The sequence below is a fragment of the Muscardinus avellanarius genome, assembly GCF_963383645.1.
Source record: "Muscardinus avellanarius genome assembly, chromosome: 8".
NCBI lineage: Eukaryota > Metazoa > Chordata > Mammalia > Rodentia > Gliridae > Muscardinus > Muscardinus avellanarius.
This window is the reverse complement of record NC_137794.1, coordinates 24,269,774-24,283,207: the sequence shown is the minus strand read 5'-3', so window position 1 is coordinate 24,283,207 and position 13,434 is coordinate 24,269,774. Positions and strand designations below refer to the sequence as shown.

Here is a 13,434-nt window from a genome sequence, read left to right as displayed (position 1 = left end):
ATGTGGCCTTTAAGAGATTGGCTTTAGCTCGAATAGCCAGCATCCCTGAAATCTGTCTCAGTTCTTCCTTCCATGTGCCCTGAGACTCCCAGTCTATGATACTCGCCCTTTCTTTCATATTTCCTTTCATTTTTTTGCCTGCTACTTATGGAATGGACTTTAATTTGGAGTTTCTTTAATTTCTAAATTCATCCATCAACAAAGAAACTGCCTTTGGTCCATTTCTGTTCTCATTGCTCTTAGGAAGGGACAGCTTCCAAGCTACTGGAACTTAACTTTGGAGAAAAGTCTGGGTCCTCAAGGTGGCTCAGAATGTATGTTAAGACCTCAGTCTAACTGTTAAGACATTGTGCTATATAAAGGGTTTATGTGGACACCAAAATACCCCCAGACTTTGTGATAGGTGCCTTTATATTTGCTGTTTTCTCCATTTCTATAATGTAGACTTTCCTCAACTGAAAAATCTCTAACTCATTACATCTGAGGAAACCCTGATTGATAGTATCCTAGGATCAAATGAGTCCCTGCAGGCTTCAGAAGATATCAACTATAAAATGAACCACTATAAAATAACTATAAAATAACCTTAATAATTAAAAAAATCCATATCAAGGTAGAGCTCTTTTTAATCCAGAAACTAAAGCTTAAATAGCTGTGGATAAGACTGTGGAATAAAATATATTTATTTAAACACATTGTTGTATGTGGTCTCTATGTGAAAACTATTAAAACATGACAAATGAAAGAAATCTTTCTGAATCACAGTGACATTATGAGAAAATTTAAAAAAGCTGTAAACCTATATCAACTCAATGTATATAATAATTAAGAAGACTATTTCTTTGCTGTTGTCAATTTTTCACTACAGAGAAGTGTGCCATTTGATGAATATAATTGTTGGTGCACTGTAATTGTGGCAATGTAAAAGCAAGAGTAGCCTTTGCTTCTCTGTGTAACTCCACCCTATTGTAAGAGACATTAAAGGCAACTAAAGGAAGAAATATGTCTTCACTTTATGTGTTTACCATTGCAGAATCCACCAGAGGGATCTGAGAGATCCATTGTTTCCTGGAAGGTAGTTAGAAAAACGTCAGGGGCAGTTTCCTATAACCCTTACAGGCATTCTGTGGTGTTCCACAGAGATTCAGTCCCTGTGTGGGAGTTCTATTGGGGAAATAACTCAGCATCCTTGTGAACAATGTATGATGTTAAAGAATATTCATTTTTATTCAAAATCACTAGCACATATATATTGGAAATTAGATAGAATAGGAAGGACTATTTGGCAAATGGAAAATGAAATATATATTCTCCATGAATATATGTGCAGATACGAGTAAGCCTACAGGGCATTTATATAAATGCATGCATATGGAAATAAATATGAATGAGTGTATGTATCTATATATGTATGTATGTATGTGTATGTGGGTGTGCATTATATAGAATGTACATGCAGCTGGGCTCAGCTAAAATTCAGATACTAAGTAACCACAATATATTTTTTCATATATACTAAAGATAAGAACAAGGATATTACCCTTGAAAACGTATGGTACAGATGCTTGCAATTTTTTTAAATTTCAGAAAGATTTTAGAAAAATCTTATTTCTTACCTACATTTCCAGTCATTAAGTATGAATTCTGAAAGTCCATCATCCCCAATCCAACAATGTGTATAAAATCTTCAATCACCTGCATTAACTCAATTGAGCCTGGATAAATCTAGAAAAAAAGTTAGATAGAATAAAAAAGCCATAAAATGGAATATAGAACTGGAATGAAAAAAAGTCACAAAGAAGCTCTGTTTTATTTGAAGAAATGTCTGCAACTGGCAACAGCTGTGGGTTTTGAATTAATAGTTAAGAATGATACCAGGTGTCACACAGCAAGAACTTTGGAAGTGATATGATGCACTAATTAGTCCTCTATGAATCTAAGGAAACCCAGAATATCTAACAGATTGTCTACTCAGAAATAGCATAACTTTACTTTTGAGGGACTCTTTCCCTCACTTAAATATAACATAGAATAAACACGAATTAGGCTCTTCACATTTTTAGCTTAGTGTCCATATGGGGGACACAGAAAGAAATAAAAAAATCAATTACTGCTATTATAAGGATATGTACCAAGTATTAAAATCATAGCATAATAAATGTTTTTGAGAAGCATTTATTTTTATAATTTAAGTAGTCATTCATATGAACAATTTTAGTAGTTTTTAGAATCATAAGAGCTCTAGTGTAGGCAATTTACATGTACATGCACAAAACAAACTTATAAGGTTATTATTTCAGGCAAACAAAAGCAGAAACTCAAGGAGATTAAACTATATATCTAAAGCCATATTCGATCTTTGCTAGCTGCTAGGCCAGTAGCTATCTACTCTATCACCTATCGTGAATGGGCACCCATAGTTATCTAGCTAGCTAGCTACCTACATACTGACAGAGCTATTTACCTCCGTGCCTCAAGTGATGTTCCAACATAATAGCACCTAACAGCATACAAATAGATGTGTGTTTTCTTAAAACCAACCTTATTCTGGCAGTTGATCATACTGTATCCAACATGAAGGTCATTTAAAAGATCACATGAATTTTAGTATGTGTAACCCATAAAACTGGCATTATATAATCACATTAGAGCAGTAACTCTTTTGAAGTTAGGTTCATTTTTTGCAGCCATTCAGCACCACTGCATCTTCTTGCATGAAAAATTTAGTGGATTAGAGAGTCCAAGCTGCTTTGTATTTGCAAAATGTATTGCAGAAGAAAAAGAGACATTTGGATTTCACAGGCATCCTGTGAGTTTTGCCAGGACTCATTGCTGTGCGCATCTAAAAATCACAGGAGTATCCAAATATATTTACTCCCTTGTACTTGAAGACAAGAACAATAAATAGTACACTTTGAGACACATGGCACACACAGAATTCTTTAATTTTAGAAAGAATTGGAGGATAAATCCTGTTTTTTACCTACATTTCAGTCATTAAATATGAATTGTGAACATCTGTCATCCCTACTACAAAAAAGTGCATATACCTTCTGTTGGCTCAAAAACTTCTTACTACTATATTCTCCTATTCTTGTGTAGGTGTACCTGTGTATGGATATATGTGGTGTATGGATAAATACAAATTAAAAATAAGAGGCTGAATTTTATTTCTGTTGAAAATAGATCTCCCCTTTATAGAGCATTTATTTTAGACAACTAATTATTGTGTGTTACCAGAAATCCAGCCCAGGGACATGCTACCTCCCAGCTACACCTCTAGACCCCTTTTTGCTTAATTTTGTTTTGCAACAGGGTCTCCCTAAGTTATTGAGGCTGGCCTCAAACCTGTGGTACTCCTGTCTGAGCCTGGGATTACAGGCATGCACTACCACTCTGGGTTTATACATCATGTTAAAAGCTAAAAGCCTCCAGCCAGCTTAACGATACAGTAATGTTTCTTTGAAACCTAACCATGGAGGAAGACAGTGTACCTGCATCTCAGTTTCTATAGAGGGGTGAGGACCTAACTTCAGTGGCTACTTGAGCCTGGCTTCAATTGCTAAATTGCCTCCAGTCATAACGATATAAGAATTTATTTTCTTGTAGACAAGACCAATTAATTAACAAGGTGGTAACCCTCCCAATTACTAAGATATTTATTAGGATATATTTGACCATTGGAGCTGTATGGAGCAGTTAAGGTCTCTTTACTCCAGGACTAGTTATACTTTATCTTGTGGTTTGGCTGTAAAAAAGGATGAAGTTTCTCTTTTGGCAGATTGCCTGTGACATACATCATACTCTGCCTTAAGGTTCATTTAGTAATAAAACTCTTTTTTCTTTTTCATCTTGGTTGAAAGTTAGGTTGGCATATTGCTCTGTCTAGAGTCTCAAGTACTATATTGAAAAGAAGTGGTGATATAGGACATTCTTGTCTTGTTCCTGTTTTTACGGGAAATTCTCACAGTTTTCCCCCATTTACTATGATGTTGATTGTGGGGCTATTGTAGATTTTCTTTATGATATTGAGGTATGTTCCTTCTATTGCAATTCTTTGCAGTGCTTTTAGCATATGGATGTTTGATTTTGCCAAATGTTTTTTCAGCGTCTATTCAAATAAGACAAGAAAATAAAATCAAAGGAGTAAAATAGGAAAAGAACTCAAACTTTCACTATTTGCAGATGACATTATACTATAATTAGAAGACCCACAAACTCAACCAAAAGGCTTACAGAAACGATCAACAAATTCAGCAAAGTGTCTAGATTAAAAAAAAAATCAATCTTAAAAAAATTGGAAGGTTTTCTGCATAACAACCAAAAATCCACTGAAAAAGAAATCCAGAAAACACTTCCACTCAGGATATCCCACAAAAAAATAAAATACTTAGGAATAAATTTAAACAAAAAGATAAAAAGAACTCTCCAAATCAAGAAGACCTTAGAATATGGAAAGATCTTCCATGTTCATGGATAGGCAGAATAAATATTATCAAAATGGCCATTCTTCCAAAAGTGATCTCTAGATTCAATGCAATACCTATTAAATTACCAAGGTCATTCCTCACAGACATAAAAAATAACCATTTGGAATAACAAAAAATTCATTTGGAACAACAAAAAGCCCAAAATAGCCAAAGTAGTTCTCAGCAACAAAAACCATGCAGGAAGACTCAAAATACCTGACTTTAAACTATACTACAAAGGCATAGTAATAAAACCAGCATGGTACTGGCACCAAAACAGACTAATAGACAAATGGAGCAAAATGAAAGTCTCAGAAACAAATCTGCACACTTACAGCCAATTGATTTTTGACAATTGATTTTTAACATACACTGGAAAAAAGATAGCCTCAAACAAATGGTGTTGGCAAAACTGGTTAACCATACACAGAAAAATGGAAATAAACCCCACCCTCTCACCCTGCACTAGAATAAATTCAAGACTTGGAAATTAGACCAGAGAACTTGAGGCTCCTTGAAGAGGGCATAGGTCCAACACTGTAACACATAGGCACAGCTAAAAACTTCCTCAACAAGACCCCAAAAGCACAAGAAACTAAAAGGCAGATCAATATGTGGGATTGCATGAAACTGAAGAGCTTCTGTACAGCAAAATAAACTATCAAGAACCTCAACCTAAAGCTAACAGAATTGGAGATTTTTGCCACCTACTCCTCAGAAGATTGATGTCAAGAATATACAGAGAACTCATAAAACTCAGCACTAAGAAAACAAATAACCCAATCAAAAAATGGGCAAGTGAACTAAATAGACACTTTACAAAACAAGAAATATAAATGGACAATAAATGCATAAAAATTCTCAACATCATTGAGAGATGCAAATAAAAACTACCCTGAGATTTCACTTAACTCCAACTTAGAATGGTAACCGTTCAAAACACAAACAACAACAAATGCTGGCAATGGTGTGGGGAAGTGAGAACTCCAGTACGTTGTGGGTGGGATTGCAAATTAGTACAACTACTTTGGAAAAAAGTATGGAGGATTCTCAAAAAAATGGGAACGAACATACCAGATGATCTAGCAATACCACTTCTGGGTTCTACCCAAAAGAATGGAGACAAAACTACCAAACTAATGCAAATGTATCTATGTTCATAGCTACATAAATCACAATTGCCAAACATTGGAACCAGCCAAGATGTCCATCAGCAGATGAATGTATTACAAAACTATGGGATATGTACACAATGGAATTTTACTCAGCCATAAAGAAAAAACACAATTACATCATTTACAGGGAAATGGATGAAACTGGAGAACATTGTGCTAAGTGAGATTAGTCAGTCACAAAAAATAAGAAATTGGGGCGGCGTGGTGGTGCACGCTTGTAATCCCAGCATTTGGGAGGCTGAGACCGGAGGATCGCGGTTTGCGGACAGCCTCAGCTACCTACTGAGGCCCTTTGCAACTCAGTGAGATCCGGTTTCAAAATAAAGAATAAAAAATAGGGTAGGGGGTGTAGCTTGGAGGTCTAATGCCCCTGGGTTCCATCCCCAGACATGAAAAAAAAAAAAAAAAAAAAAAAAGAAATCGGATGTTCTCTCTAATATGCGAAAGCTAGTGAGAAAATGAATCACAGGAGGAACTCAAGAGGAAGAAGGAGATACTATAGATAAACAAATAAGGTGACTTAACTGAGGGGGATGGGAGGAGGGAAGAGGGAAATTCCCTAATGTACATGATGTACATTGACAAACGTATCAAAGTCAATCGCTAAGCCAAACATGAGAAGGGGGGGTGGGGATGAGGTGGGAATTGGGTAAGAGCTACTTGGGTGATATGTGCATGTATGCCTCTGCCATCTTGCACCCTATTAAGATGTATGACTACAATGCACCAATAAAAAAGAACACACTTCCTTAAAATAAGGGTAACATGATATGAATAAATATGAAGTTCTAATGGGTTCATTTATGTTAAAGAATAAATAAATAAAAATTTAGGTTGGCAGAAGATTTTACTTTTATTTTCACAATAGCAGTCAAGGGTTGTAAAGAAGGGGTTTGCAAAGTTTTCCTATAAAGGAACTAACAATAAATTATTGGGGCTTTCCAGATCATGAGGGAATCTGTTGGAATAGCTCCCCTCTGTCCTTGTTGCACCAAAGCAACCAAGGTAACCTGCAAAGAAGCAGGTATCGTTGCTGCTTTCCAAGACATTATTTACAAAATAGGCATGGTCTGGATCTGGCTCTCAGGCTGCAGTGTGCCTGTGCTGGAAACACATGTGTTTTCAGTGTTAGCAGTGCAATGCAGAACTTGATACAGGACCGATATGACTTGTCTTGATTACAATGGACTTGTCTATTCCAACCATTGTGGTGTTGTGTAAAATAATGTTCTATAGTGTGTTCTATAGTCTTTTTTTCACTTTAGCATTCTATGTATTCCAGTATGTAGCTAAATATAAACATAATTTAATACTTCATCTCTGGGGCTGAGGGTAATAAGCAAGTTCTGAAATAGTGGAGTTTATTGTTCAAAACTGAAATTTTTGTTTGCAAAAGCCTCCTGACGTCAATATGCACCATTTTACTCAGCTAATTTTCCAGATGCACACAGAGCTCTATTTTCCTTTTGTTGAAGCTATTCCTCTAAAACATGATAAAGGGGACTACAAGGATTATATTTGGTGAAGTGGAAACAGCTCTTATTTCTAAAAAGTCCATTTTTTGTGCTACAAACTTGGAAGCCCATTTATCAAGTTGATGTATTTATGACTCTTTTAGGAAAAGTTACTTTTTAATTTCAAATAATCATCTTGAAAACAACATTAAAGATCACTACTATTGGAAAAAAATGTTTAAAAAATAGGAACAGAGATTACTAAAAATCACAAATAGATGGATTAAGGATTGATGAGTTTCTGTTGATGAGAAGTTCTGCCACAGTTTATTAATTGGTCAAGTTGCAACCTCACAGTAAATAACACCATGTGATGGAGTGCAGTCCTATTTTTAATAGAGTATCATACGTTTATTCTAAATATATCTGTGATTATTAGTCTCCAGCACTCTAGAAAGCTGTGCTGAGCCTCTGCAGCTATATTCTAGGGAAAGACACCACTTTCCTCCAATGAGTGAAGGGGACTGTCCTCTAAATGAAGGCCAATGACAAGTGTGTGACTTAAACTAGTGAAAAAAGATAGATCAGGGTCTTAACCCAAAATGTGACTTTTGTCTTTTGTTCCCTCTTGCTATGGCCAGAACCACAGAATTTGTCCCTGATAATGAAGAAGACTGCACAGGGCTGTTTTTAGAGCTGCTACCATACCGGGAATAAAGGGCATGCTTTACTCCTAAAGGCCTAGAATATGATTATCAGAGGAAACCGAGTAGATGGTTTGCCTAATCCTTAATAAACATTTCTCCTTCTCCTTCTCTTCCTCCTCCTCCTCCTCTTCCTTCTAAAGATTGCATTTCTTTCTTTTTTTTTTTTTTTCATTGTGGTACTTGGGATTAAACCAAGAGGTATTCTACCTCTAAGCAATGCCCCCAATGCTTTATATTTTTATTTTGAAAGAGGGTCTCACTAGGTAACTGTGGGTCTCAGTAAGCTGCTCAGGTTGCCTAGACTTCTAATCCCTCTCTCTAAGCCTTCCAAATACTGGGATTTTAGGCATGTGCCCCCATACCTAGCATTTGGGAGTTTTAACAAAGGTCAAGTAGACAATTTTTGTGTGTGGGGGGAGTCTGGGGATGGAACCCAGGGGGATTCTACTTCCGAGCTACGTCCCCTACCCTATTTTTTATTCCTTATTTTGAAACAGGGTCTCACTAAGTTGCAGAGGACATCACTAAGTAGCTGAGGCTATCCTCGAACTGTGATCCTCCAGTCTCAGCCTTCCGAATGCTGGGATTATAAGCGTGCGCCACCACGCCCGGCTCAAGTAGACAATTTAAAGAAGTTTAACAATATTTTTAACAAGATTGTTCTCCCTTTCTTGACCTAAAACCCCACTTTTTCTGCAATATATAAAGTCTTATTAATCATATGCTAGTTAGTATAACACAAATGACAACCAAGGCATTTTTAAAACAGTAACTAAACCAGTAAGGTCATTTGCTACATTGCTAAGGTATGATAGAAAAATAACAGAATGCAATTTCTTGAAAGCCCATTCTTACAAATCTTTGAATAAAAATGCACATCTGTACATATGATCTAGATTTTCTGTAGCACTGGATTAAGTGCAAGTTATTTTACTTGTCAATAAGTACTCCAAAATCTCATTTGAGATATATTCTTTTTAGATTTGCTCCCCAATGGATGTAGACAGGAAAGTACATATGGTTAGGTATACAGTTGTTACAACTTAGTTCTTTAAAACATATCACCTAAACAAATGAACTGTTTTTTACATGTATAAATGTTATTCTTGATCATACATCATTTGATTTCTCTAAAATTATTATTCTATAATCTATAATTAGCTTATTTACATTTTATTTATTCAACTTCATTTTCAGTTCTAAAATTACCCCAAACTTACCTGCTGCGCATCTTCCCATTTTTCCTTGTTTTCCTCATCTAGAAGGTTGCTAACTATTTGAAAGAAGTTCTGTAAATTAAATTAGATAAAAGGTTTAACATTACATGAGGGAATATACTTTCATCAACACCCATTTGGGATTTTATGTTGTAAAGATATAAACACTTTGTAATATTGCTTTAGGAGCTTAGGAGGCTCTGCGGACCCTTATTCAATACCATAATTTAAAACTTCTACATAACTTTCTATCTTCATCCCCAGAAGAAAAGGTACATATATAGAATAGGTAAAACACTTTTGTTCATTATTATTTGTTCCCTTATAGTCTCTATATTCTATTTTGTAATGCCATTGTCATTCCTTACAAATAAGTTTTATTTCTTCTATAATGAAAGTGCCTATATTTGTTATATTATAAACTAACCTGTTAATTTCCAACCATAATTGCCACTCACATTATTGCTTCACAGAACATTGTATTAAGACCATAGACTCTGGGCAATATTGAGTTAAGATGGGATTCCTCTGTTGAATTTCTAGCTCTGTCCTTCCTGGCTTTTATGCCGTGTGTGTGTGTGTGTGTGTGTGTGTGTGTATGTGTGTGTGTGTGTGTGTGTGTTGTGTATTGAACCCAGTTACACTCTACCACTGGTTCACATTCACAGCCCTTTTTATTTTTAAATTTTAAGACAGAAGCTAGCCTTTCACCTGCAATCCTCCTGCCCCAGCCTCCCAAGTATTGGGATTAAAGGTGTGCATCTATCCTATTATACTTTTACAAATGCCTATTGAAAGTACTAAATGAAAAACTTTGCATTCCTGGAAGAAACCACATAATAAATGCTTAATAAATATTAGCTGTTTTTGATTTTTCCACTCTACCCCTGACTTATGCCAGCAACCTAACATAAAGTAATAGCCACGTACCACATCACTACTGAAGAACCACACCCCGGCCATCCTCCTTGTCCCAATGGCTCTGTTGAAGACCTTATTAATTTGACCTTAATCTATAACTACCCAGATTGAGTTCTTGGCTTTCCCCTTCTATGCAGACAAGCACTTTCTGATTCTCATTTTTCATTCGACATGGACACATTGACAGCATTCAGTTCAGCCCTATTAGTACTCATTTCCCATGTGAGGTGCTTTTTTGTTTTGTTTTTTATCAGAGAGGCTTTTCAGTCCTCTCACAATGCACTGTGTCATGGAGGCACAAGAGCCAGGAGAGGGCAGCCGGGCCGCCTGGGGAGGAAGAGCAGGCCCGAGGCACAGGGGACCTAAGCCTCGGGTTTACCTTGAACTATATGGGTGGTGATTGCTTGGTTGTCTTCTCAAAAGCCATGTTTCTGACTGGACTATATCTAACTTAGCAGGAGCACTGTCTCCCACTGACACCTTAGGACAGGCCTCCTTTGAGGGCAGAAAAAGAGAAATAATTTTTTAGGTTCATTTGTCTTCTTCCTCCCTATCCAGCTTTTCAAAACAAGCATTTGCTCTAATTTCCAAATAAATTCACCTGGGTGTTTTTAGATGAAAAACAAAGCTGCTTCATTTTGTCTACTTTTGTGGCTTGAAGCTGTTAGTATCTATATTTAATTGCCCTATTTGAGCTATTTACTTTAATAGTTCCTGGCAATCACATGGATGAAACATGTTTCAAGTCAAAACCTCTATAACTTTTGTTCCAGAATATTTTATGCAACTCCTGGGGGGAGGGGTAAAAAAACAAGTCTGTTTTAGATCTGTTTTCAACTCTTTTAACCTTTTTGTAGTACCAGCCAATTTTTTCTTTCTTTTTTATTTAAAATGACTTGCTTGGAGTGTTAACATTTTAAGGCCTTAGTCCATTGAGCTGCAACTCTACCTATGGGCAGAGAGAATTAACCTTCAGAGTTCTGCAATCGAGCGTGGCTGGTTAACTCAGTGGGGATGTGTTGCTAATGAGGCAGAGGCTGCAGGTCTGTCCTGTGCAAGGCAGTTAGCTGAGCTGAGTCCAAGGCCTCGGTCTGCATCTTAACCCCTGCCAGCTTTCATACAAAATGCATGTCCCTGCTAAGAGGAGACACCAGGAGAATGGAAAGCAATTTGTGCAAATGCATCTTTACTTCTGAAAAACAAAAACAAAACAATAAAAACAGTGCACAAAGCATGTTTTGCTGACAGTGGGTCAGTGACTTCTTGCTGCACATGAAGGCCACGACACAGACACGATCCCTTTATGAAAAAACACGGTCACAGTTTATTTTTTTTTAAATCACCAAAGGGCAAACATAAAGAAGCACAAATTGCTAAAAGAAAAATTGACCAAACATGGAATATGAGAAACACTTCATACCGCTTTCCAAGCCCAACAAATGGGTGGGAAGGCAGTACAAAATAAAGTCCTCCTGCTGCCTGGTGGTTGGATTTCAGAATTATAAGCAGCAGTGCTCTAAGCAAGGGTTGTGAAGAGCACAGTGAATTAAGCCTAAATGTCTAGGCTGGTGTGGCAGGGCTGGGGGTGAGGAATTTATGAAGAAACTCATTCTTTCTGGTTCATCAGTATATCCTCAACAAATGTAATGCCTTGCCCATGGGAGATGTTTAATAAAGCCTTGAAGGACATAAGTTGCAAATTCAGTACACCTTCAATTTTCTAACAAGATTCAGCACCATGCCAGGTGAAGTGCTGCACACAGGCTCAAGGCCGGTATGCTGTAGCTTAGGGATTCAGCTTCAAATTCCCTAATGTTCATGATGTACATTAAGAAACATATCTAAATCAATCACTAAGCCTAACATGAGAATTAGGGAGGGGGATGGAATGGGGCAGGAATTGGGTAAGGGCTAATTGGGTGATGTGTGTATGTATGCCTCCACCATCCTGTACTCCATTAAGATGCATGACTACAGTGCACCAATAAAAAATTTAAAAATAAAAAAATAAAAATAAAAAGGATAGGGTGTAGCTCAGAGATGGAAAGGCCCTTGGTTTAATCCCCATTTCCCCTCCTACAAACACACACACACACACACACACACACACACACACACACACGAGAAAAACTTCAGCACCCTTTCTTTGATCTGACTGTACTCTACCATGTCTCACACGCATTGAAAAATATGCACATTAATATTAATGATTATATACTAATTCACATTGCCTTTTACTCAAAAAGAAGACTGACAGAGCAAAACAGACTGAACAAGACAGAGAGCATTTTGAAAAAGAGACTCAGAATATTTCAGGCAACTTGACTGACTTTTGGAACCAAGTCTGAAGCCACTTCCATGGCCACAGAGCTGTTACTAGCTGGTATTCCTCCAGAGTTCTGCTAACACTGACACCATCATGGCGATTCATGGAGTGGGTCATTTATGCTGGTGCCCGAAAGACATTGGATAGGCTTTATTTTTCTATTTTCTTAAAAATCAGCCTTGATCTCTATGACTTAAACTGATTTTAAAAATGTTGATTGGAGATCGAACAAAGCAAACTTGAATTAAAATTTTCTCCTCTGTGTATTAATTGAATGCAGGTCCTAGATAAATGTTCTCCACCAAGGCCTTACTTCTCTAATCTTTAAGAGAGGAATAATAAGAAGGCTGGAAGTGCTTTTGAAAAACTTGTAAGTAATTCATAGCACAGATCCTGACACAGAGTAAGTACTTGGTGTACGGATGCTTTATGATTTAATTCCCTCTATGTTATCTGCTTTCTAGCTGGCTCCATGATTATATTTACAGCCACATGATGGCAGATGAGCATGTATGATACAGACACAGATGCTCACAGCCAGTGCCACTCTCCCCAGCTCCTTTCAGGGTTTCTTACTGGCTTGGCGATATGTGGACCACAGAACTGATTCACCACCAAATTCTGGGCCTGTAGTTTGCTCAGTAGAAACATCTCCATTCTAAGAATATGTAACACTAGAAGGCGTTTTCAGTGTAGTGACTATTAGACACCTACTAGGTGAGAAGTATTGTAACCAATGGTTGTAGAACACAAAAGTCAAAAAAACATGATTTTATATTTTTCTCTGCAGAAAGTGTGAAAAACAATCAAGTAAAGACATGCTATAAAGAAAAGCACACATGCCATAATACAGGTCCTAGATTTGTGTGTAAGAGGCAAAAAGAATATTTTATTTTATGTAGAGCAGTAATGTGTGTGTGTGTGTGTGTGTGTGTGTGTGTGTGTGTGTTTTACTGGGGAATGAACCCAGGGGCATTATACCTCTGATCTACACCTGAGCTCTATTTCATTTTTTATTTTAAAACAGAGTCTTGCTAAGTTGCCGAGGGAGGCCCTGCATGAGTGGTCCTCCTGTCTCACCCTCTCAAGTGCTAGGATCATAGGCATGCACTATCAACTGCTCTTTTTTTAAAAAAATTAACTGCTGATTGCTTCCTCTTGGCAG

General features: G+C 37.0%; 1 protein-coding gene across 1 annotated transcript in view; it reads right to left on the bottom strand.

Moving 5' to 3' along the window:
• ADGRB3 (adhesion G protein-coupled receptor B3) overlaps window positions 1–13,434 on the bottom strand; it is a gene marked incomplete at both ends in the record, with an annotated part of 810,263 nt that overhangs the window by 393,280 nt on the left and 403,549 nt on the right. Inside the window, 2 exons of the mRNA XM_080699695.1 lie at window positions 1,617–1,725; window positions 9,026–9,094. Of these exons, the coding sequence (XP_080555821.1) occupies window positions 1,617–1,725; window positions 9,026–9,094 (178 nt within the window). The remainder of the gene's footprint in view (window positions 1–1,616; window positions 1,726–9,025; window positions 9,095–13,434) is intronic.